Source organism: Larus michahellis, chromosome 2 (genome assembly GCF_964199755.1).
Source record: "Larus michahellis chromosome 2, bLarMic1.1, whole genome shotgun sequence".
In the NCBI taxonomy this organism is placed as follows: domain Eukaryota; kingdom Metazoa; phylum Chordata; class Aves; order Charadriiformes; family Laridae; genus Larus; species Larus michahellis.
The window spans coordinates 128,203,545-128,231,061 of record NC_133897.1 but is presented as its reverse complement, the minus strand read 5'-3'; the positions used below and the strand labels follow the sequence as shown (position 1 = coordinate 128,231,061).

General features: G+C 41.2%; 1 protein-coding gene across 7 annotated transcripts in view; it reads right to left on the bottom strand.

The window, feature by feature from the left end:
- Nucleotides 1–2,560: 2,560 nt before the first annotated feature.
- Nucleotides 2,561–27,517, bottom strand: part of FAM110B (family with sequence similarity 110 member B) — a 114,755-nt gene continuing 89,798 nt past the window's right edge. For all 7 annotated transcript variants that reach the window (XM_074577065.1, XM_074577066.1, XM_074577067.1 and 4 more), the window contains 2 exons: nt 19,243–19,309; nt 2,561–5,470 (listed from right to left, as the gene is read on the bottom strand). In XM_074577065.1, the coding sequence (XP_074433166.1) occupies nt 4,056–5,168 (1,113 nt within the window). In that variant the 5' untranslated portion in view covers nt 5,169–5,470; nt 19,243–19,309 and the 3' untranslated portion in view covers nt 2,561–4,055. The remainder of the gene's footprint in view (nt 5,471–19,242; nt 19,310–27,517) is intronic.

Here is a 27,517-nt window from a genome sequence, read left to right as displayed (position 1 = left end):
CACGTAAAACATGAGCTTTATAGCCTTGGAAAACTGGCATCTCCCAGATTTATTGGTTTGACTACTCTGCTTAATAAAAAGTTTCTTATGAAGAAGTGAGCTCTGAATATAACGTACTAAACGTTGTCATCCCATAATCAATAGGGATCGGGAAGACTGTTTTTAAGGTTCAGCTCCTTTCCAGTTCTCCCACAGACTGAAATTATTCAGCTCTGTACTGCAGAGCTCCATTAAGCACTTTGTTTTTCATTGAATGACTGGAATCAAAGGCGTACGGCCTCCATGGACGGATATGCTGCTGTAAAAAGAGATAAGTCAGCAATACTGATTGGCTCTGTTGTCTGAGCGTGCCTTTTGATTTTTGAATTCCTGCCAAAAGCGTCATCATTCCGTGTTTACCCTTCAAAAGCCCTCGGTCACTCAGACGGTGCATACGCTCGCACAGCGCTCTCCCTTGCAGAAACAGTATCCATAAAAAAAAAATAAATTTCACTACTTGTATCTGCTGAATGTAAATTTGTGGCACCAGATCCTCTCTCGCTCATCTTGCACGACACTGTTGCTATACAATATGAAGCGACTAAAAGAGCAGTTTGACTTTGCCGCCCATCTCTTTCACTCAGAGAAATGGTTTATCTCTGCGCAAAGCTGTACGTAGCATTCAAAGGGAGTTTGTAGCATCATTTTCCTCTTCCTTTCCCTCCCCAGCAAGTCAAAACAACAGAACCACCATAAGCTTCTATGGTGGTTTCTTTTGTGTGTGAGTGTGAATTCATACTGAGAACATACTGTGTTTTCTTCACTTCTGGGGCCAGGACTCTCAGCGCTGGGCTCAGCTCTGGCTTCCAGAGGACGCCACAGACTTGCATCTTCCTCAAGAGCCATGGTTTAACCATGGGCGCTCACTGCGCGCTTCCCACCCGAGTAAACGGCTGCTGGAGGCAGCAGGAACAGGACCAGAACGGGTCCCCGCTGAGGTGTGCCGGTGGGTTACAGGTCCCTGCAAACCCAGCGTTCGGCACTCGGGAATCTCCCGAGGCATAGACAAACCACGGACCCTCCTGACACATCTGCAGGGGCAAAATAGTTATTCCCATTTGAAAACAAACCCAGATCAGACACCAACGACATGGATTTTACGCAAACAAGCAGGTAATAGCAAGGCTATAAATAAATAATTAAAGAAATAACTCCTATCCGCATAAACTGCAATGAAGTGACAACTGAAGGCAGTTGTTATCCGCATGTTCAAAGCCTTGTGGACATCTTGCAACAGACGAGCTTTTCTTGTGACTCCTATTACTGCAGCCTCACCAGAGCTGCAAGTTCAGCTGACTGGGAAGGTTCGGGTCCTGTAAAATCTGAATCCCGCGCGTATTGTACACAGCAGGGATAGTGGCGCCGGAGCCTCGCGCTGTGCTGTGAGTCAAAGGTGCCGCTTAAGATCTCGGGTGAGGAGATCTTTGCGGAGAGTCCGCAGGCCTAACCCCCTCATGGCATTAAAAGGAAATGAGTTTGATTCCTCAAGAGCCTACAGCTTCGGAACAAACCTTGGGAAACAAGTTCTGAATACTAGCATCTGCTCTAATCCATTTTCTAGTTATAAAGGCTTCTTTATTGCCGGTTTTGGCTGACAACAGTTGAGATAGCATGTTTATCATCATTCTTAAAACACTCGAGAGAGAACAATGTGAGTGCATTTTTTATTTCAGTTTTAACTTCTTTATTTCATTGCTGTACAGCTGCATTACACTTGGCTTTAATCCCTTAAGCATTATTTTCCTTGGCAAAACAGTCACTGAACTGAGTAGAACTTACTATTGGAAAAATATGCTTGAAAAACCAGTGTGATGTCAATGCCAACTGAAACCCACGGAGCTTAAAATGTCACAAATGTGCCCGTAGCTGAAACACTTAGCTCCTCATTTTTTTGACTGAACTAGGAATGTTGTAGTCTTAGGTTGTGAAGCCGAGTGTAAAAACGATAGAGTAGCCTCCTGAAACTGAATGTGTGCTTTTTTTTTTTTTTTTTTGCTCCCCATGAACAATCTTTTGGAAAACAATTACATAAAACCTGATGTAGGATAATTCCATAGGCAATAAACGACTGCGTGGCTCCGCTTCTAGGCTCGCCTGCGTTAGCTGTGGCTATTGGTAAGAAGTTGGGCTACAGGCTTCTTAGAGAAAAGATAGAACCCGACTTTGTAAAACATCTTTAATATTCAAATATATAAATAAGCACTACTGAAGAATAATTCAGAAGACTGCAGTGATTCATTATGAACAGATGCTATAAACGGGAACAGTAACATTGCTAGGTAAGGAAGAAGCAAGCTATTTTAGGAGTCTTGAAAATCTCTTCTAGTTCTTCAGACAGATCATGCTGCTATAGTTACTTTATAAAAAAATTATATTCTGAGAAGCACTTTAGTAAAAGAAACCTTTTACTGGAACTATTATTTAACCAAGACCTTCTACAGCACTAAAACACACTGCAATTGAGTTCCCGATATAGTTTTAAGAATCGGAGGGGTAAGAAAAAGAACAAAAAAACCTACCATACCTGCACCAGGAGCTATTTATTAGCATAACACTCTTCCTTTTAAAGATTTCGTAACAACTGAAGTATATACAAAGTCTTACAGCATTTACACAATAAAAAAGTTTCCTATTAGCTGATGAAGTATAAGGTAGTGCTGCAATTTACTTCAAAGCATGTACACAGTAATAATGAAGCAGACCACTGTACTTTCAACTTCTCCGCTACCACACCACCACTGTCAGTTGAAATGACAGTTAATTAAACCACTGGGAAGACACAGATTGTCAAAAGATTTGTAACAGGTTGACCCGCAGCACTAACCATCGTAAGGAGGAAAAAACAAAACAAAAGAAAAAGAAAACAACAAAAAAAGGAAAAGCTACATACTGTCATGTTTCTACACTTTCCTAGAGCTGTAACAAACTTTCACAGCCTTAGATATAACATATGCAAGACAACATAATCACAATTTTTCAGATATAGTTCAGCTACTGAGTGTATTTACTTCTGAATAGGAGGCGTTATATTGATATGGCTGTGTGTTTCCATTTTTGTTCCTTAACTGTTCAAATAGGTCTACAAAAAAAATTTAAAAGACAGCATGGAGTTTGTAGTCATGATGTGTTTGACTAATAAAGGCATTCAATATCAGCTATAGGATCTAATCATTCCTGTCAAAAGTTTAAGACCAGGAATCTTTGCGTAAAAAACAAACCCACAACATCCCGCACCTACGACCTTTCCATCTGTTGACTCCAACCTTCTTTAGGCTTTTCCAACAGGAATAATACAAAATCACTAAAATGCTTACACCAACCCAAATGCAAGACTCATTTAGGTTATGAGAGGTCAAGCAGATTCACTAGACTACTTCTGCTGTAAAACTGAGGGACCTTACCTAGAAAAAAAGAAACCTTTACTGAACAGTCCCTTACAAGTAGGGATATATAGTTTAACAACGATACATAATTTAAGAACGAGCATTCTTTGCCTTTTAGAAAGTTTTACATGTGCCAATAACGCATTTTCTACAAGAGATAAGGCTGTTTGCCTGTCGTCGTATGCCCAAACCCTTATTTTGGCCAATTTTGCTTTTCTTCCCCCCAAAGGGATTCTGTTTCAACTTAGAAGGTAGTAATGTCAGTTGACAACATCTGTATTAAGACAAAAAGTGACATATATAAAATCCACACGGAACCACATAAATACCAAAGAAGTCATATAACCTTTCCATGTAAACACTTTGATTATACTGAAGCCCTAATTAGATTCTCGTCTTAAACTTTTGGCAGATAATGTGTATGCTCAGCCAGGCTTTGTAGTTAGTTATTGTTCAAGTGGAAGCCAGGTCAGCTCACATGTTGACAGGCATGCAACTTGGAAACATTGCACAACAAGCAACACAAAGAGATTTGAGAAGTGTACAAGACTTCAAGTAGACTTCACAACCCTTCACAACTGAATATTCACAGACAAAGCTACAGTCCTTGCTTTTTCTACGGTGGATTTTCTCTCACACATGGGACACTTTCTGTGACTCTCTAGCTTGCTTGATGCTATATAACCACTTGATGATTCTGGCATTCCTTTCAATGGCAGAAATGCCGTATGGCACACGGTCATTGGCACTGTCATCGTTTCTAAGGTCACTGTTGCTGTCCTGAGACTGTTCACAGTCTGAGCTAATCATGCTTGCACTGCGAAAGTTGAGGGATATAATATCAGAGTTAGCCCTTGCAAAGTTTTCCATCCCGAGGTTTTCAAGCTCTTCAGGATCCAGTCCGCAGTAGTTAAAGAACCGTTCAACGTCTGCGTCGACACGAAAGTATCTGTCGCTTAAGTCTGATTTTGATCGCTGTAGGGAGGGTCTTCTACTAACTCCGCATCCAGACTCGACTGCCTCAATCTCTGGGGATTTCAGGGTGGAGATGGCAGCAATTTTGGGCTTTGGAGGCAGAGGTGGGGCTGAACTACTGCAAGGTATTGCTTTTAAGGTCTTCGCGCTAGTTACTTTCCTAATGTCTGAGGAGCTGTGAGAGACATGCAAGAAAGTCTCTGCCGACTGATCTAGGAGCCTTCTGCTGACGTTGGAGCTGCTCTCCTGCGGGCTGCTACGGCCCTGCATGGGGTAAACCTTCAAAGACTCGGCAAACGAGTGTCGGTTCAGCTCCGTTGAATCGGCTCTGTGGGGCGGCCAGTTTCGGGGACCGTGCTTATGCCCTGAACCCGAGCTGGAGCCTTCGGAGCTGTTGATGATGTTCTTCAAGATTTCGAGTTTCAGATTTTCTCTCTGGACGCCGCTCTCGGTCTTTGCGTTGTTGCTGAAGACTTTCAAGGTGGGGCTCCCCAGCGCTCGCTTAGCCGCTGGACAGACCGGTGGCTTTGCCAGCACCGCCGGCTTCACAGGCTCCTGTTTGGCATTGATGACCTCCTGGCTCTTGACATATTTCGCCTTGTCGGCTTCTAGCCTCTCCACCGCACTCAGTCTTTTTGGATTAGGCTCCGCCTGCCTGCGAAAATAGTCGGGTCCTTTGTTCAGGATGCGGAGAGGAACGGCGGACGTGAAAGTGACGGCAGGGCTGACCGGCTTCACCATGCTACCTGTCGGTAGTGTTTCTGTAGGCATGTTTGGTGGTCTTTCCCCCGCAGCCGTTTTGGATTCTTCTCTGGGATCTCCTAAATGCACGGTGCAGAAACATGTACATTAAGCACAATGAATAGCCGATGAATCCTGGGATCTGAGCGTTAGCAGCAGCGCCTCATCTCACAGCTCATTAAATAACACTGTGTTTCTCTTTTAAAGGCAGCCTTTGTAGGGCAAGGCCACCCGACACAAGTCCGTATTAGTCTGCTCCGCCGACTCCTTTCTTCTCGCTGAGGGATGCGGGAGTCTCGCCGTTCCCTTTGTGCTCTGCTACCGGCAGCGATCTGAAATGCAGAATAACCAACCACACGTTAGCGAGAGCGCCTGACATCAGAGCGATAGCAACAGCCACCTCCCAGCCCTCCTCTCCTCTCCTCTCTGCTCCTCTCCTCTTCTCTCCGCTCCTCTCCCACTGCCGGACGGGATGCAGCCGCCGGCACTGGGGAGGCGGTGCTCAGGGCACCCGTGCCCCTCTCTCGCCCTGCACCCCTGCGACTCTCACGAGAAACGTGTTGCTCCTTGCTTACAGTCTGAGCTTGGATTTAACTAAATTGCACTGTAAAAGAAAAAAAAATAAAAAAAATTAAAACCCCACCATGATACAGCCATGCATTTCTGGAGGGAGAAAGGGAAGCAAAATGTGTTGATTCACAGGATTAGATCTATCTATCTCCTGAAGATGGATGAAAGAGCACTTTCAGACTAATATCTTTGGCTTTGATTAGTTCATTTGTGGTTCTTTTGTTATTTTATCTCTAAACCCCAAACATTTTTCTCCTTATACACAACGCACTCTGTAAATCTAAGAAATTAAGTGTATTTTCCTTTTTTATTAAATGCTTCAGAAAACTATCTGTCCTAAAAAGCAGACAGCAGAGACACGTAGCGTTTTAAGTGCAATGCGCACGTTTCATCGTTAATCTAATATAAAATCAACAATTAAGAAGTAGCAGATCTTGCTAAAGCCACCGATTCCAGTTCAAAGTCTGTTTGAACATTAGTCCCCGAAGCTCCAGCAGTAAAATGAGGATTTCCAGATTCTCGTGATCACCTTACAGGCTTAACAGAAAAATAAAAAAAGGCTTTGTTTTTTGATGAAAAATCTTGTGAGCACACAAAAACATTCTGACTGGGTTTGACAGAAAAGAACTTGTCTTCACACTTGGATACAATCATTCAAGTTTTCTACCAAGCAGTAAGTGCGTATAAAGTTTACCTTCACCTCAATTATTTTAAGATCCTATCATTTAGGATTGTCACAACAGTCTAAAATCCAACACCATGGATGATGTTACAAGTGCTGTAACAATTTTTCCCACATGAGGCACTGAAGGGCACTTATCACAGAATCTGCTTTTCAACCAGTGATTTAGCTAATGGGTCTCATTTGTTTTATTACTGCCCCATTAATCTATGCTGCCCTTTTAAATATCCCATTTCTGTTATCGCTGTGTTCTTCAGGGAGAGAAAGAAAAGCAGCTGCTACTTCTTCGTTCAGCCAAAGGAATGCAGAGCAGCATCCTTCCCAGGGACAACATGCTTTCGTGTGCAGTGCCGTGCTGTGCCTGTTCATCCATCAATACCCAACTTACTAATACAGGGCGTGCCATCAGTATATTGTTTGGACCAAAAAAATCCCACCAAAAAAATTAAATTCCAGCTAAAGATACATTAACAGTAAAAAGAAAACAACCTCAAGTACTGATTCCCAGAAATACATGATCTATGCATTGAACATTCTCTCTAAATCATCCAAGGTCAAAGCAAGCAAATAAAATATATAAATGCTATAATGAGATTATAGGAAAAAGCTGAGCTTTCTCCTGAAGGCTCGCTGTCACAAGCATTCTTCAAATACAAACTAACATATTTAGGTGGGTGATAAACCAGACACGCATTCAGTGCAATTGAAAGGGTAGTGAAATGTTAATTAAGCTTCCCTTTCAATGTTGTTTTATAAATCCTAGTGCTAACTCCTCAGCAGTTTGACTTCCTGAATTTTAACTAAGTCTTTCTGAAAGAGAAAAAGCTCGCTTTCCTCATTTGAATCAACATATTTATTGGTGCTATTTTGAAATTAAGTATCAAATTTCCAAATGCGCTGAAGGCAATTCCAACGTGCATCTGCATGCACGTATTTCTCTTCCGTACACACAAATCAAATCTTTCCATGTTGCCAGCTCAGAGCTTGATGGATAAGTGCTTGTAAAAATAACCCCATTGGTGTCTGTGTTTGATACTTGTGTGCATAAATCAATTCTATGCAAGAGCAGGGGTCTTGTCAGGAGGAGGAAAAATCCCCAAACAACCAAAACCCCAGTTCTCTGTACAGAACACTGTCAACCCAACTGAGTTAATACCACTTGAATAAGCGAGATCACAACCCTTCATTTCCTCCTTGGCCATTGTCATTAAAGGCCACCATGGTCCTGCCCCAGAGGACAGCTGCCAACTCCATTCTCTTCCCCATGAGCAGCTCCACACACCACTATGGATCGGAGCTGTGGGAACTCAGGCATCGGACTCAAGGCTGCTTTTGGAACTCTGTCCCCAGCACTTAACAACTTCCTCACTCGGGACAACCCTGGTCAATGCCAGCAAGCATTGCTTAGGAGGCTAAGCATCCATGTTGGCTTCTACATCACACTTCAAAGGAAAAAAAAGAAGAAGAAGAAAAAAAATCCCACTGTGCACACATGTTCATCCGAGAGAACAAGAGCGCTTGTTTGCAAGAACCTATGGGGCCAAGTGCCCTGAAGTCAATGGAAATATGCTGTGCCTGGCAAAGAGCTTCAGGGATGCCGAGAAAGAAAAGCAAAGACCTGGTGAGGAGCCAGGGCAGAAATGGCCACCTGAGCCAGCACAGGGAGCTGGGGGAGTGAGGGCCAGGAGGTTACCCGGCCAGGCATGGAGGCTTTGTACCTGTGAGGCTGCTGCATTAAGGTACATGCAGCCACAAAAAAGGATCAACTATATTTGTGTGTGTGTTGTTTAAATTGTTCCATTCCACTGGGGTGCCGCATTTAAATATCACAGGGAAGTTTATTCAGTGCTCTCACCTCAGAGAGCTAAAAATTATTAACCAGATACTGTTAGGAAAGAAAGTGGGATGAAAGAGAGCTGGATGAATGTGAAGTGCTAATGAAACAACTTCTCCTGCCTGTGCTGGTGATGGCTGCGGCCGAATTCTGCTGCTAGCTGAGAAAGCGAGAGCAACTCCTACCAGCCCCTCTGCGGCCCATGGGCACCTGAAACTCAGCAGCAACACCAGAGAGCCTTGCTACTTATTAATTTCATCGGTAATGAAAAAAGGCTGAGCAGCAGCAGTTGCGGTGTAGTCTCAGGAAGACAAAATTGTGCCACTTAGTTTCCAGTTGTGAAAATCATCGTTGTAGCAACAGGGGTATAGAAATGGCTTTCTTCAGGCTTAAATTCCAAAGGAACTCACTGCCCAGGCATCTCCATTTCCTGCTGTAGACAGTCCTAGTACCAATTTTGCACTGCAGAAATTCAAAGGCAAATAGGTTTTCTTCGCCCAGCTTCCAGGAAATGTGTGACATACACTTAGGGACCTAAGAAACGGTTCTTTTACTCTGTTTACATCAAATATCTACTCTGTAGGTGTAATTCTTCCATGGACTGAATTGTGTTTTTCAGGATTCAATCTGGATTTCTGTCATTGCTCTTCCTTACAACAACTGCTAGACTTAAGAAATTAGTTAAAGAAATACAAAGTTAAAAACTTATGCACACATTCAAAGATAGTTCTTTTTAATACTATGCATACGTTAATAAAACCTTTATTAAAGTTCTCATTAAGCTTTTCTAACACCCAGCGACTGTTGCAGACCTGCAGAGTGGAATACAAAATGTACAAAGGGGTACAAAGGTTTCAGTTTTTTAAAGTTATATTTTCAGCCAGACACTTCGATTCAGGATTCCGTTGCAACAGAGGCAGAGATCCAAAGCACCTATTCATTCTGGGCAGTGTAGTCTAATCACTTTTAGGTCTGTAATACGTTTGTCAGATAGTCACATTTAAATAACAGACGCACTATCTGCATGATTTAGGAGAACACAATACAGCCTAGGGCAGCAATAGCTATACAACTAGCATTAACTACAAATAAATCCGCTATAAAATATTATTCCCTCGATTTAAAGCCAAGACAGTAGGAGGAGATAAACTATGGAGAAACTTTGGAATTACAGTTCCATATATTCTAAATATGCAGTTTTTTGAAATTTAAAAGAAATTTATGAACTGGCCCCACATTTCTTTCTAGCACTACTATTAATATAATGTTATTGTACATTGCTCAAGTTTATTTTTTCTCTCACACCTAAAGCTGCATTCTAAACACAGACCGAATGATGCCAACTGACAGCAAACAACGCGCCTCCCTCCCCGGTTCTGTGTTGCCCTGTAGCTCCTGCACCTTGGCCAAGTTTCAGCCAGTCTTTGCCTAAAAGTATATCAGAAGGGCACTACATATTTTAACAGTGTTCAAGTTGCAACACAGCAGCAAAAAAACCAACAGTGAAAATGTGGCCCAAATGAAATTAGTAGAATTTCTGCTCTTGACTTCGGCAAGGACACAGCTTCACCCGACAAAGCTACGCTGAAGCTGATGCTCTTAATTCATCCCTCTGGGACAGCGGATGAAGGGATTGTGCAGGAGGTAGGATAGAGCACAGTGGATAAATATAACAAAGGCTGACAGCCTTTACTCTGCTTTCCTTGATATTTAAAGGCCCGTGTCAATTTTATTTTCCAGATGATAAAATATAACTACCACAACCATATCAAGATGCGCCATAAACATCACATAAATTCAAGCAGAAGTAATCAACAAGTGATCTCAACAGGACTCAAAGAAATCACGAAACAAAATCTGCACAGGAACACAGGACACAGATGGAAAATGTCAGGCTCTGCTAATGACTAGGTGCACGTTAGGGCTGAAGGGCCATTATGAAGATGCTGCTCTGTTAATAGTCCCTATAAAGTCTATATATAAATGAGGGCTACACCGGGAATGAGTTGCTAGAGGTCTACGCACTAAGATATACTGATGTATACGTCTAAAACCAATATAAGTTCTTCTGTGGATAATTGTCATTGTAAATCTCACATATTTAGGTTACAAAGTTTACAGATACAGCCTAAGCCTAAGGAAACCGGGCTTGAATTGACATAACATAATCCACATCCAGAATGGCAGCAGCATTTTATTTTTGAAACCAATTTTAGATAAACATGTGTATGGGTGCGGCCTTGGTCTCACAAAATATTAACCGTCAAGATAAAGCAAGAGGAGATGGAATAATCTTTCAGATCTACTACGACTCAAAACGCTAATAAAAGTGCTGATTTTCAACTCTGCTCCCTGCTAAAGCATGGGACAGTGAACAGTAAGTGAAGAGCAGTATCTCTTCAAGAAGACATTTAAGCCTTCAAAAGGTCATAAAAAGCGTGAACCGCAGTGACCTAAAAGAGTGTCAGAATTATGTAGATGTGGGAAATTTCCACCAAGTGGCAAAGGCGGTCACTTTGCACTGCTGATGTACTACTTCCAACCAAAAGATCCAAAATACAACTAGCATTAACTTTGTAATAACTTGCTTAGATGAACGTACAATGGGCTGATAGAGTTACGCTACTTCTGCTTTGCTCTGACATCACACTCCAAGACTTTTAAGCTAAAACTCTCCTTAAAAAACCACCGCCACCACGTAGCGCACACTCTATTTCACTGTGCAGTTGAAATGATGAGGTTTAAAGCAGGATGCTGCCATAACCAGAAATGCTAACACTCTTATGGGGAAATAGCTTCTGGAAAATCCACAGAGGTACAAATGCCCGGAAAACAGGAAAGCTACTTATCAGCTATACTTACAGACTGCCCCTATAATGTATGCTTAGAGCTCACTGGGAGCTGGATGAGATGCCTCTTTGAAATCTTCAGAAAGTATTTTGCTTCTTTTTAGTTCTGAAATCTGGCACTGTTACATTTCCTACCCAGTAGCAATAATCCACTCTCAGAGCCACTTGCTTCTGGGTAAATACTGCCCTATAGACGGCTCCCAAACATGAAAACTCTGACTTCTTTCAAAAGGCGCAGACAGCTGCACAAATATACAAGAAAGCTCAGACATGAAACTTCCCTTTCTTCCAACTAGGTAGTATGAAAAATTTTTAAGCCATCTTATTATTTGGAGCGATAACATAGGCTGTGTTTGTAAAAGCTGTAATGGAAATCAATTCTGTTTTCTTTGGGCACCTGTGTTGCTTCCACCATACTGCTCTCTCTGGAATAATTTCAGCCTCTCATTTAAGAAAAAAAATATCAGGAAAAGGTCTAGAAAGTATAATAAGGAATGTAACTTTTTATTACATTTGTAGCTCTAGCTTTACATGAATACTTCTATTTCAGTGGGCGTTTTATGAGAATGATTCTCTTAACACTTTGCAAAGCTTTAGGAAACACCTTTACTGCTTGTTCATCAGCCAGTGTCAATGGTCCCAAGTCCAAACCACTTTCATGCTTTTAATTCTGAATTTTTCCATAACCATTACTTTTAAATTTATAGCCTCCTCCCTACAACAAGATCACAATTCCCAATATGTCTTGTGGTCTCGTGGGCCTACACGATTTCCCCAGGATCCTTTCCGTACATTTAGAAATCACCACAGCCCTCTTCTTCAATACAGGGTACTTGGTCCTGATGCTCCGTCACATTTCAGAGGTTCATCCAGACCCTGAGACAGGTCGCTGCTGCTCTGGGTCCCAGCTGTTTGGTCCCTCTTCTCTGGGAAGAAGGGGGATTCTTATTTCTCTGCTCCTTCATCACCTCCTCTTCAAACCTCTTCCCCAGGTTGAAGGCTTTTTTCCTCTAGTTGAAGAAGCAGTGCTAATCTGGACTACGCTCTTCCTTTCTTCTCTTCTACAGATAGGAAAAGCTAGCATCTCATCTCCTTGCTCCTGATAGCTGTGCTTCACAGCCATGCTCGGATTCAGCATCCTGGAAAACCACTTTTTTCCCTAATAGTAACATTTCAATGTGTAAAAAAAAAATAATTAATCGGGGGGGTCATCGCTGCACACTGGGAGAAAACAGAGGGAGGCAGAACAACAAAACGGGTTTAACTATGAAGCTCGGCAAAAATGCTTTAAATGGAACACAATTCATTTTAGCTCACTTGCCAAATCAGCAGTAATTCTTAACAAGTCCATTTTAAGAGCGAGATGTATTTCAAGCTACCCAAATCTTTGTGGTACTAGGTTCAGTAGAACTCATATGCACTAGTGAAGAAGCAAATGGAAATCTATCTGCAAAAACGCAGAGATACATCTGCAAAGCACCCTCCTTCTAGCATTCCCACACAGATACACCGCCTCACTACCAGGATTTGCAGGCTCCATCCACCAGTCGCCCATGTGGCCCCTGACCATGCAGCAGAGCCTGATCCTCTGCCCTGCAGGGAGCAACAGAAGGACAAGCCTAATCAGTAAATTAGGCGGCTGGGAAACAGCTCCGTAACTTCTGCAGCATCCCTCACCAAAAACCTGATTATCATTAACTCAGTATATCATTAATATATCATTAATACAGTATTTTCAATTCTGGGCCACTTGACACACTGAGATAAATTAAACATAGCCCTGAATCCTTTACATGTTTGAAAACTTGTACGAATGTTAAAGCATTTTACTGCAGCATACTTGTCATGATCAATGCAGCTATGGAATCAGCCTTGGTCTTAACTTACACTGCGGACTGAGACCTAAAACATAAATCACCTTGGCTTAGAAGAACTTCTGCATGTAAATCTGGAAATACTATGAAATCAAGCCAGGTTTAAATTGATAAAGTGAAAAGTGCAGATTTTCAAAGTATAATTTTACATTAAACGCACAGTGTGTCTACCAACACGGCCCTCGTAGTCAAAGATTTTAGGACCCACGACCAGGTGACTTCAGTAGGTTCCCCTCCTTCATAGGTACTGCAGGAAGGCAACATGGCTTTCCTTTGAGATACAGCATCTCGCTTCATGCAAACCTGTGAAAGCAACCTCAAGCTGAGCACTCAAAACTAATGAACACTGAAACACACACAGCTAAAATGGCGGATTCTGCAGGGAAACAGAGTCTCTATGTCCACTATTTGTGATAGCAGTGTTAATAAAATCTTGAGTAGCTGACATTTAGGCTTACATCTCGTGTTGAAGCACGTGTTCTTCTGCTTGAACTAATAAATTGAGAATCACTCTCGAGCTCTTCTGCCTGGGTACAACACCCCAGCTACGTCTTTAACACCAAACCAGGTCAAAATGTGGACACCTTCCCCATCTCCCGTATTTGACTTACATGGTTCCCCGTCTCCTGTATTTAACTTCCATGGAAAGGAACTGTGAGAAACCTGAAAGTAACACGAGCACGTAGGACAGGCGGGGTGTTCAGGGCAACAGGCCCTGCACACCCATGCCACCCAGCACAGGTGCAGCCCTGTTGTTTCTACTAACAGGCATGCACACAACTAAGCCTGATGACTAATTGCCAAACTGTCAAGGAACCAGGGATTTCCTTGCCCACCTTGCTCATTCACACCACCTTATCTAGCAGGTACCTGCCAGCCCTAAAATGCAGTCAGGGATAACAAGGATAAGGAGGATGACAAAGAAAATACCTTTTCCTCCACTTGACTTGGAATGCTGACTGGGAGCAGCCCTCCAGGGCAGATGCTCAAAGTACTGGGCTATACCATATGTACAGACAGATCCTTCTTAATTTCAGCAGCACTTATTTTCAAAGGTTCCCACTTTTAAAAAAAATAAATATTTGCAAGCTCTCTTTAAATTAAGGAAAGGGTAAAAAAAAGCCCACATAAGGTACTTTGCCAAGAAATTGGGTTACTAACCCTGCTCCAGTGCAATTAAGTAATTTCTAGGATGTAGGACATTTGAGCTGAAATAGGAAGACCCGCTCAATATTCTGCCAATTGGGTTCTTCCTCAGGAGGTGGGAAACTTGCCCAGTTTGGGGACTGGGGATTTGATACCGTCCCGTTTCTCAGAAGAGTGCAGCAATCTCTGAGCTCATGGACATAAATGGATACCTGCTGCCGCTGCCAACTCGATTTTGTGGGAAAGGAAAAAATTTACCAGGCTCTGTCATAAGAGGCCAAAAGCCCTGGAATCTCAAGTCGCCATGTTCACACTCTTTTTTTCTAAAACTGTTTACAATGAGAAATACATTAAAGGAACATAGTATCATAGCTATAAACGGATTTTATTTGAGAAATAACAATAAACCCCCAATGAAAAGAGCTACTGTTAGACATTCCCTTGCAGTTACTAACCCTGCAAAACTCCAGAAATGTTCAAATACGCGAAGACCCAAAATAAACATATATAGCCCAGAAAAGAGAAACAAACCCAACAATTTACGCTGTGAAAAAATAGAAGCCATAAAGAGCTATTATAAATGGAAAAAAAAAATCACACTTAAAATTTCCCTTCCTTTAGTCAGAGATTTAATTAGCAAGAGAAACTTTTTAAAATACTTATTTTCAAAACAAAGCTCAATAACATCTTTCTGAAGTTTCTTACCTGTTGTGAAAATGTATTTGAAAGAAATAGTGCACAAGTATATGGAATATTTCTTATAATACTTACCAAATTTTTACAAGCAAGAAACCAGAAAGTCACATAGCTTATGTATATTTAACTCTTTTCTCTCTTAATTCAACAGATTACTCATCTTGTTATATGGAAAATTCTCTTTAATAAACTCTATACACGAACACAACCCTTTCATCTTTAGAAATAAATATTAAAATACAGCCAATGAATGTCTTTTACTGATATTAAGAATGTACAAGACCACCTTTAATAGGCAGTACAGTAGGTACAAATAAAAACCGGGTATGCTAAACCCAGTACCATTAGAAAAATGATAATGTTCAGCCAGTGGAATACAATACAGTGGCCTAATTCTGACAACTGAGGATTTTTGAGCTATTCTTCTGATTAGCTGTGGGGTCTTGTTTGTCAAAACTCTTTGTATTAAACAGCCTTTTCTGTAACATGAGATATTAGTGCAGTAAGGTCAGCATGGCTATTTAGAAATAATTTCTACACTATAATTGCCCTGAGTTAACCATTTCTAAGCATTGAAGCTTTACATAACATGAAATACTGCCTTAAATAAATGGACTATAAGTTTTGACCACGTAAAAACAAATCAGGTCTTTTAAAAATAATAATTAAAAAACCCAACAAAACCAAACCAGACATGATTTACAGCAGTGTTACAGGGCACTGCAACCTTCAGAGCAACTCCATGAATGATATCTTTTATTTTTGACTGGTACAGCTATGTTTTTCTCTAGATAAGAGGACATTTTCCTGTACCACAGGATAGTTCATTCCCCTTTTCTGGAGCTTTAAGTCTAACGATACATGGTGTTAGAACTCAAGGAAGAAAATGAAAGGAGTGCATAATACTGTATCTTGAAGACATGTCTGTATGTTTAAGACTTCTTCAAGCAGATGGTTAAAAATACCAATTTTGGCACTGGAACTCAATTCAATTTAGGTTTTCAGTGTTATGATGTTGCAATCAATGATATAGCTGTATAACCCAAGACAAGTGCTAAGCTGTATATGCATGGCATGATTACACGTTTGCGTGTGTAACCCCTTAGACTATACCAGATGCATTTACTGGAGTTGTTGAGGTGTTAGAATACACCAAGTATATTTTCTTCTTAATTGCTGTATTGGAAATATATGCCCACAGAGTCCAGATGTTAAAACTACAGATCTTCACAAGCTGTTCACACCCTATTTAACTGAAGATGAATATCCAGTTAGCTACTTGTGCATCCAAACTTCTGTTTAATATCCAAGTTTGATGCTCACAGTGTGGTTGTGAGCATCACATACTGATATTTAATGTACTGACTCTTCACTAAAACAAGGTTCTTAGAAAGCCACTTTTAAGAAGTCAGACTGTCCAGATTCCGCGCACTGAATGGTTTTTGCATATCCGAGGGCCCTGATGAAGCTCTGATGATGATGGAAATTCTTCCTGGCCACAACGTTTAAGAAACCATAAAAACCTCACCATCTTAAAGAAGACAAAAGCTGTATCGAGTCACGACCAGTGCATTTAATCAAGTGGAGAGGAAGGCAGTGCAGGGAGGGTTGAGGCATCCCAGCTCCAAGAAAAAAATCAAACCAAACAACAAAATCGGGAATTGTGAGTGTGGAGACAGACACAAGAAGAGTGAGAAATGGCAAGACACAGAGAGGTAGAGGAGAAGTGCAATTCCTAGGAAAAAGACAGAGAGGAAAAGGTGTTGGGAATACAGGAGGGAGCACCAAACAGCAGGCTGGGAAGCAGAAAAAGATTACAAGAGCAGAGCGGGATTAGAGGAAAAAGGAAGAGACACTTCAAGTGTTCTTCCTCATCACCTCTCTCACAACTCCTATGTCCCACAATGGGAACAGAGGCAGTGTTAAGGGTACAGTGGAACGGGATATTGCCCAGCAAAGCTCCTCACAAAGCAAAGCTGCCTCTAACCCAGGCCACTTCTGGGTTCCAGCCAAGAGATACGTCCTCTCCTGCAGCCTCTGTGCCTGGGTCAGGCTGTCCACTGAGCCTGGTGGGCTGGTGGTGAAGGCCGTGAGGAACTGGTGCCAGTGGGGTTACCAGGAGGAGATCACAGAAGGAAACCAGGCTTAGAGCCCTGCACATTTTCAAGAGGAAAACGAACAGCGGAGAAAGTCCAGTCAACTGGACAGTCAATCGAATGAGGTTTGCTGTAGACTCCTAAGTAAATCCAGTTCTTCCTTTCGGCATCGCTTCAGCTCCCTTTCATGTGCTGTTTGTGTGCTGAGACACACAATACGCTTGGCCCCGGGGAGTCCTGAGCTAGGGATGCTCTCGACCCTGTCCTCACAAGTGCCTTTGTCTACTGCTTAGAAAGATTGCTTAAATTATTTCTTTATTCCTATCCCCCTTTATAGTATCAGACTACTTCACCATTGCTACGTATCTGTTCTCCTCTCAGACCTGTGATACACAGCCACATTAATAGGTCCTCCCACTCCTGTAAACAAAGCAAAATCTCCAATTAGGGAATTATATCCAGGATTGAGTATGATTGCCCAAAGTAACAAAGGAAATTTCTTCCAAACTCAGAAGCTGGATACAAATATCCCAAGCTTGTAGCTACTGCTTTATGCCAATGAATTGTTACTTCTTTAGAGATGAGCATCAGCAAACTTTTTAAGTAGGTGGATCTAGAGAAACTGAACTTGAACATCAGAGGGCCAAGCCGCCTGAGCCAGACAAATACCAGGACACAGCAACAAAGGTGCTGCGCCTCAAGTGAGGACATGTGGTGTCCTTTTTTTCATCCACCCATGCCTGCTGCCTAAAGGTAACCTCTCCTGGCCAGCCACCCGGCCAGCACACCATCCCCATCACCGCTGGGGAGCCGAGTCCCTCCATCAGAGGAGATGTCCCTCACTCACTAGCACCAGCTCATCGCTGGTCTGGACTGGTTTCAAGACATTCCCTAAAAGCTAATAACGAGGGAGGGCGGACTGTGTCACTGCGGCCAGGACGAAATGCTGCTTTCGTCATAAATCACGGATCCAATCTTTTCAGTTTGTAAAATGAGCGATATATCTCCAGCAAAACGACAGACTCCCTGAAGCATCTGTACAAACACCAAACACTGAATTCCCTTTTTAAGAAGGCAGAAATAAAACCCATCTGGCATGACATCAGGAAAGCAAAAATATGTAATGTGACTGTGAAACTAGTATAGGTTAACTTGTGACCACAACAACTAACACAGATCACTTACAAGGCTTTGAATGTTCCTGGTGTCAGCCCTTGGCATAGCTAAGACAGTTTTGCTGCCTTTAATTTCATATCGCAACGTATCTGGAATTTCAAGCTCCCAATTTCCTCAGCTGACAGAAACGGTTTCTGAGATGGTTTCTGCATTCTGGGAACAGATTTTTACCCTTAAATTAGCCACGCGTACTCTCAGACTTAACATTTTTTGTCTGGAAATAAAATAGCAGTGATAATTGTTAATTTAAGACCCCACATGATGCAAATTTGCATTCTGGAGCCAAATACCATGATTGGAAACAGATGAACATGAAACGCCTTCTACTGAGTGGAATTAAAACTAAATATTAGTGAAGCGTGTTGCTGATTTGATACATGATGCATCAGACATTGATTACATTGATTACATTTTTCTTTGTTACAGTGAAATACTAGAAGTGCCCTACTAGTATTTCAAGAATTGTACAACCATTGGCATAAAGTGCCACATGTATGGCTCTTGTCCTCTCCTGCCCTCCTTGGTTTCAGCTGGTTTCCTTGTACTCACCAAGGATGAAGCTACTGGATATATGACATTCTTTCCATTATTCCTGACGCTGAATTTCCCCCTTTTGTTCAGGAACTTTAATGATGAAGAGAAGATTTTAAACTTTAATGCTCATTTGCTCAGACCTTGAAATCAGGCACAGAGTTGACTCAGAGATGTTTAAGCTTTCTTCTGGTTTTGAGTGCATTAGTAATAACCAGATAAATAACAGAAAGCTCTGGAGAATGATGGCTAGAAGCGCTTGCCTGCACTGAAAGTCTCTGTTATAAGAAGTTAACGCAATCTACTGAATGGAAAGACTGTACCACAGTACAGGTTGGGAATAAAGAATGGGAAAACCCCTGGAACTACTGAACTGTTTCCAAAGAGGATTCTGCCATGTTGACACCTACATCATTGCGTGATTGGGGCCAGCAAAAGCGAGCCTTAATCTTTCTTAAACAGTACTGAAGTATATCTTTGCAACTAATGAATCTGCCAACCCAATCGATTAGTAAAGGTCAAGGAAGAGAAATTCATTACCAGAACATACCTCACAGGACAGCAGAAGAGGACATGGTAAAGTCCTTCTGGAATTGCTTTCCTTTTATCAAACCCCAAGAAAAAATGTACATTTTAATTCAAAAAGGTACCTGTAAAAGCGCAATGCCAAACTGTTGTCCACACTCTGAATGGGGGAATGTAATGCTCCAGGGGATTCTGAAAAAAAAAAAAGAAGAAAACAAAATATGAAAAAAGACATTAAAAAAAAACCCCAAACAAGAGAGCAGTAATATAGCAGACGTGTACGCGTTAGTGCTGCTGTCATGTTGGAGGTCGCGGAAACGGGGTGCCAAGGCTGGTCCATGCCATGAGGAGGGAGGGAAAGAAACGCAAGGCAGCCACAAGAGCAACCAGGACTATTTCACGTAAAAGATGAGATAAGTGATGAAATCAACATGGCTGTGCACTGGAAAAGCTACGAGCTGTGTAATAATAACAACTAATTAAAAAGTCATTTGGGAAGCCTCAGAACACAAGCTCACATATGCTGCAGTATCCGGGGTGCGAGACGAGATGCAGCCAGGCTGTGTGGACCAACGAGTAACACAAACAGGGCCAAATTTCAAAATGAAATTTGTAACAACACAAAATTCTGCATTTTAAGTTCTTGTTATAGATAAACAATCCCTGTTGTTTTGGTCTTGGCCATTACCAGACAAAGAAGACAGAAAATACTGTAAAAATCCCCCCACTCTGTTTCCACGACAGAGCTTTCGCAGGGCACGGCACCAGGGTCAGCTACTTTGTCAGTAACTGAGGATCAACACGTAAATGTTAGTGTTACTTCAGGGCAGCTGCTAGTTGATTTTGACATGAAAATACAGAATTTACAGTGATGACCTGTTTTTAAGTGACCTCCCATATTCAGAGTTAAGGTCAAAGAGCAAAAGGTTTGTGTGCTTAACCCCCCCCAACCCGCTGCGAACTAGAGATGACAGCATATTTTCCAAACTAACAACCGCTGCGACAAAAATCTACTACTAAACTTTAATACATTGATTAGGAATTAGTTATTTACTATTCAACACCCATTTGAAGTGATTATTCATGGAAGAACTATAACATTAAAATGGTAGGACAAAATTACTAAAAAAAAGTGTGAATTTTGCCTTTTTTTTTTTTAATTAGGCTCTTCCCATTGTCTAAAGCACTTATTATTTATGCTTTTTTAAACTATGGCAGTAGTGTTACAAAACACCACTCCTGTCTATCCGATTGATACACGTTTCATTTCATATGCAATACCTTCTCCTTTTTCTCTCCAAAATAATTAGGTACTTTTCTGGGTTTTAAATCAGCTACTAAAATCCATGCAGAAAGAAATCCAAACCTTTGTATTTTGTGTCACCTGCTAAAAATATTTGTAAATGACTTCACAATACAATAACCTGACAGAAAATCGCATAATTTTAAAAATTTGAGATTATATTCCTGTAATTAAGTATTCATATACGCAATAGTTAAGGGAAAATAAATCAGTGTACTCATTTGGGAGGAAAATGGCTCTGCTGCAGGACGCAGCCTGCCTCTGCACATTTTTACGTGCAGGAGGGCACTGATGCAGTAAGAGAAGCAGCAGTTTTTCCTAAACCTTTGATGAGGCTGGTGACACCCAGCTGACGGGCGGAAACGTCAAGCTGAGGAAGATCCTCCAGCACAACAGATCTTTAAGAGAACTCCAAAACACAAACACCATGTAAGGGCACACACCAAAAAGTTTCCTTCTTCCCATATCAACATGTATACACTTGTATTTTTTTATTGATACAAGTACATAGACATAAAACCTCACATATACATCATTTACACGGATACTAGTAATTCAAACAGACCTGAAAACTATTTGTGAGGTAGTAGCTATACACAAAAATACCTTCAAAATTTTGGCAAGACTAGAAAAGTTTCTATCATTTCCTCAACATACGTAATGCTTATTTTAGATCGTTATTCAAACAGCAACAGGGATCAACACATTTATGATGTGACCGTCAGTGTTAACTATATTGTAGAATATGTTCTTGTTTAGCGAACAGCAGTGTATACTATTTAAAAAATGTGTAGCCTACTGCATCTTCTAAGTGTTAGAAAGAGGTCGTGGTAATAAAAAGTGCAAGTATTAGTACTGGAGTAGCTCTCGTACAGTGGGTTGCCATAATCCTCTGGTTCCACAATAAACATACTGCTCCAGGTGCCTCAAGGGTTTCTTGAAAAGGTATGCATTAAAACATGAAATCAGTAGGAAGGGACATATCACATAAGCTTCACTGAGCTTGGATCTGGACCCAGGACAGCAATGATCAAGGAAGATTGACAAACAAAACCCAAGCAGATTAATGTTCTGCGGAGCTTTTAAGCACGTGACTGGTTTCAATGCTCATGCCGTGAAACAAAACACCAACAACTCCATTTAGCATCCACAAAAGGTGCGTGCAGTGACAAAACTGTTAATGGATAAGGCTGATAGAGTAATATGGAGTCAGACCAAGTACTATGTAAGCTCTTCAACATGACAGCACAACGTTCTCCAGTCTACACATCTCACACATAGACAGGACCAACCATGAAGAACCACCAGAGACAACCACCTGCGTGCCTCCGCTAGAAGGAGAGCAAATCCTCAGGCACTGGATTTTGTAGGTGTCTGATGAACAGCCCAAGGCGGAACCATACATTAATCCACTGTTATACGTGGATGAACTGTTGTGATAACAGATCTCCGCTAGCATTTTATCAGCCCAACATAGTGCAGGCAGGGTGCAGCAAGGTACCCTCATTGGCACGGCTGCACTGACAGCTGTACACAGTTACCACTCCATTTATTTCTCATTGCCACTCTTTCTTAGATTTTTTTTCCCCTTTAAGTAACCTAACAAGGCAGGGATAGCAGATCTGTATCACCACCACACAGAAGACTGGTCTCCACAATACTTTGATTTAGGAACAGTAAGTGGTCCCACAGTACTTCTCTTAAAAATCAGTAACAGATATGCTGATATAGTGCTAAAGGCACGGTAGCTGAGATCTTACGCAAAGAACTGATCGGTCACTGGCTCTTACTAAACAGGTGCATGGGATGTAGTTGAACTCTGGCCTCAACATGAATCATTAAAGCAACTGTCCTTATCTTTCCAATTCTCTTTAAATAAATAGAGGGTGAAAAAACAAAGAAATAAAAATATAGAAAAAAATAAAAATCAAACATTTCAGATCTTAAACAGCACACAGAAAGCTGATGTCAAACTTCTCAAAATCACAAAAACCCAGGAAACTGAGCCACGTACGCCAGCTAGTTTAACTCCTGAGCTTCAGCTGGAGGATTTAGCCTCCTTTGTAAGGGCAGAAAATGCATGACTCCTAGACAGGAAGCACAGAAACCAAGGTAAGAAACTGTGGACTAGAGTTGGACTGTAAAAAAATATTAATTTCTTCAATAATTTTCAAATCAACCAATTATAGGAGTGTGAACTACCACATTCTCCTCTGAACGGATGATTGTCTATAGCTTTGTTGTCTACAAAATCCTACAGCCTCATTCAAATTTATCTCCAAAAAAATGCTTTCGGAATGCCTAGGAAAAAACCACTCCACAATGGCCAGGCAGCTGGCATACCACAATTGCTCGTTACCCTAATTTCAACATCTAATTTATCATCTGCTGGTGAAATCAAGGTCAAGGAAAAGCATTAACAATTACTATAAGGAGATCTGGGAATCTTAAAATTAAATTTGTAGCTAGATAAATTCTAAACATTTCTACCATTTGCAGATATGTATTATTTTTAGCATTTGGCAAGCAAAAGGAAGGAGTGATGCTCCTTTCCAAGACTGACTGACTTGAAGACATCCACACCCAGGCTGGATGCTGGCAGGACCGAAGCTTTCCCTCCACCAGTAGTGCTAGGACATTCTAGTAACACGCCATGTTTAGAAGACTCATTAAATAACATGTATCTTTGCAATGGGGTTGAGACTTTTAGGACTCAGAGTCATTGAAATGTAAAAGCAACATAGGAAAATAAAGATTTTCTTCTCTTTCTGGCTAGCATACCTACTTTTTCTGTGGGTTAGCCTTATCTCTAAAGGTACCTGATCCTTCTGAGTTCACATACACTTCCAATCAGCAGGGCCATAAAATTCCACTTAGTCTCACCAATGGTCCCTTTAGTTGGCTGCTTGTCAGTTCAGCGTCCTTACAATAAAAAGAAAGCACTATGCTATGTCTGCCACGCAAGCAGGATCCCGGTGAGGGTTTTAAAAGGGAGAAAGAGGCCAGCTTAACATCTGGATTACTTATTTGAGACACATCTGAAGAATGAAAGAGACATCTGGCCGTGGATACTATCAGCAGAGGGACATGGCTCATAAACAATTCTCCAAGGCAATGCCAAGGACAGATCTTCTTCAGCAGCTCTTAACTGAAGAGGATGGTGAGCCCCACACCTGGGATAAGCAAACAAGGCACCACAGTGAAGATTTAGGGAGTGTACCCGATTCTTCCCATTTTTACTTGCTAAAAACCATGGAGATTTTTTCCTGAGCCAGAACTTGGCTTTTCCTTAGATAACCACAACTTGAGAATTGCCAAAATTTATCTCGGTTTAGACGCAGAGATCGGAATCTTAAAGAATAATAATCAAAACAAATAAGAGGACTGTTTCCCCTTGCTGATGAAAAATGAAGGAAAAGAAAAATGGAATAAAATTATTATAAAGGAACTTCCAGGTGTTTTCTTAGGCAACATCATGCCCACTAAAAGCATCTTACGGTTTGCAGTCTGTCTTGTTACAATAAGCTAAAATATTTATACCTAAATATACTTTCCATAGCTGTTCTGTTTTTTGCCTTCATACAGGTTTAGTGAAGTCTTGACCCTGAACATTAAAACCATAGAAATACCACAACAGGAAAAGTGAAAACCACACACACAACCTCATTTGAACTACCTGGATGACAACAAATCTTAATCAGGAGACCACACAGTAACACATGCAGACACACAGAGAAGAACGTTGTGTGCCCAACCTGGCCAAGCTGTAAATGAATGGAAAGGGAGCTCAAAGCCGCAGACCGAGCTTGGCTGAGGAGCACACAGTCTTTCTTTGTAAAAATATTCATCTCACTGCTTTTTTTGAAAAAGTTATCATAATAGGGGAAAACAAAAAAAAAACCAACCCACACCACCCCACGAGACAGTTCCAGAAACACAAAAGCTAAACGGAAATCTTTAAGAGAATGAAATTCAAGTCATCAACGACCTTTTCCTGCATGAATCACGGGGAAACTTTGCTGGCTTTGGTAGTATCGGCAAATGGTGACTTAAAAGGTTAAATGGTTTATGTGAAATACTCACATGTGGATGTGCTACTTTCTTACCTCACTGAAAAAGCATACCTGGTGTTTTCCACAATGGAATCCTCCATTTCCCCACTTGCATAGCTGTGTTGGTTTTGTTTGGTTTGAGTTTTTTGTTTATTTATTTAAAAAAAAAGTCTTGTAATAATTATGATTAACAAAAAACTGCAGGTAATCTCTCATTCTGAGAGTTAATGTTGAACAGATGTTTCAGCACATCTAATTGTACTTAGTTTTGCCTAATCTACCACAAAAGAAAACCAATTTTTGAAATGAGTGACTATAGTTGGAGCAATATAATTGGAGCACATCTGAAGCATATTACTTTTCCCAACAGTTATTGTGCGTGATATAGATATCAAAACATTTTTATAGACAGATACATTTTTCATAACTTTTACCAAAAGGTGAATTGAGGTACGAAAAATGTTAGGCCCGTATTTTTCATGGAAATGGTTAATTAAACCTAAATTCAGAGACTTTGTGCATACTTTCAAGAGGTACTTGGCATTCGCAAGCCAAACTGTGATCATGAAGAAGTAGGTGTTTGGTGTCTCTGAAAACCGAGTGCAGCAATTTAAACTGGAGCGCACAGAGTCAAAGGCTACCTTTTGAAAAATTAGACTTCACACACCTTTGCTAGATGAAGAAGGCACCATGCAAGATGTAAGGAATACAGTCCATTCCTCTCAATATCCCTGGTCCATCACCCTTGGCAGCAGATCACACACTTCTGTTACTAACACCTCTTGGTGAAGAGGAGGAGATGAAAATAGGACTCAGCTACATATGTGCTCTAGTACCAAAAGGGGATTCTTGCTCCCTCTCTACAAAAAAAAACCACCTCTGATTTCTATGCAGTTATCTAATTAAATTTCACTATGCATATTAAGTTTTCTGATGTCTAGCTGTTTTATGTTCAGTCCAAAATCAAAAGAGCACACACTCATAAACGCCCCTTTCATTAAAAGAAGCCAAACCAAAAATTAAGACAAGGTTTGTCATATGTAAAGATATCCCCCACTCTATTTTAGTTGTTTCCTCAGTTCAACCAAGGAGAAGACATCATGCACTTAACTCCTAACTAGGTCACAAACTCTACCTTTCTAATGTTTTATTCATGTACCTTGTAAAAGGATGCACATTATGTCAAGTTCCAAAAGGAGCATCATGCTATGAGCAACAGCTCTTCTGGAATGGATCAATATTGTATTGCTATTACTCTATTTTAGGGAGGGAGAGACAGTTCCAATTTCTTCAGTCGGTGAGGAATAACAACATAGAATCAAGTTGTCAATCTCTTGACATGTTATTTGTTTTAACCTATAGTCAATAGTTCCTTGATGAGTCTGTGGATTATTCCAGAAGAATTCTCAAAAATATCTATAAGAAAATGTATTGTCCGAAGTCTAAAATTGCCATATAGAATTCATACATACGTCAGACAACATTTAACGGTCTGCACATCAAAAAAAGTCGAAACCTACCACTTCATAGTACATCCTTGGAAAACCATAATGCTTTTAGAATGTACATGCAGAATAACCGTGTGTGAATTTTCAGCTAGGAGATAACGGGTATCTTAAAAAATTAAATGAGAATTCATCAGGTGCCGTAGCTCTCAGCTCATTAACCTGGAGGTGCACAATATGCCTGATCCTGTTTCTTAGGATCTTTACAAACTGATACCTCTTTTCAGGCCAGTACTCATAACACATGATTCACTGAGATTTAGAAATTCTATCTTGAAATTTTCTTTCTTTTTTTTTCCTCCCCAGCTAGAAAATGTTGGTTATCTATACCACACTCAGCACTGCTGAGAAAAAGAAGGGCCTTTGCAGAGGTTAAAAGCAGACTCTGGGCACTGAGCCAGCCTCCAACTGTGCTTTGCCATGCTAAACTGTGTGTGGATTTGCCACGATAGTATACAGTATCTGTAAAAAGGCTCTTGAAATACCAGAGGCAACCTAATCTAAAAAAATAAATAAATACGGAAGCAGCAGAAAACATTTTTAAGTACCATTTTTCCACTTCAGTCACTGAGAGAATATGATTTACACCTGGATCCTGGATCTGGAGTAGCATCCACCTTTTTGGATTGGATGTTTGCATCTGACTGTGGAATATTTAGTTTTATGCTAGCCAACATGTTTTAAGTTCTTAAAGAAAAAAAGTCAGGATCAATACTTGCTGGATGGGAACAGTTGTAAGAATGAACACATCGAGAGATAAAAATAACTGAGCTAAGAAATATCCATTGTTTTTTTCTTTTCTGTTACCATGCCATAGGATTTGGTGTGACATCACAGTATATGCAGCCATCTGAAAATGTTACTTTGTTGGAGATGTTGCACAGAAAGGTAGAAAAAAGGGACAGTTTAAGACCAGTTGATATGAAAATGGGAACCAGGCTCTGGAATATATCTGGGACGCAGCACAGGAAAAAAGAGAGCTCGTCCTGTAGACATGCTGCCTGCCCGGTGCCAGACCCATGTTGACCCACCAGAGTGAGTTGTGGGGCTGGACCATAGGAGGAGAGGGGGAGAGCACTGTGTTTGCTCAGCCCTGAAAAGAGAGGGCTGCAGGGGATCTACCCACTGTCTGCACCTGCATGATGAGAGGGGACACAGACTGTCCTCAAAGGTGCACAGGGAGGGGAGGCATCAGACAGAGCTGCCACATGGGAAATTCTGGCTGTGTGCAGGGAGAAAATTCTTTTTGTCATCATGGAGCCCAGAAGATCTGATGGACCTGCGTCCTTGGAGATACTGAAAACTGTCCTGTGCCTAGGCCCTGAGGAACCTGATCCAATGGGACCTGATTTGGGCAGCAGGATGGACCAGGTGACCTTCAGAGGCCCCCTCCAACCTGCACGATTCTCTGATCTCATCTTGTTACCTCTGTTTCAGTGGTACCAAAAATTGGTGTCTCTTTGCCTCACCCTGTCCTCAGCAGCAAGTGACCCAAACACGGGCGAGACAGTAATAAACATTGCAATTCCCATGTTAAAAT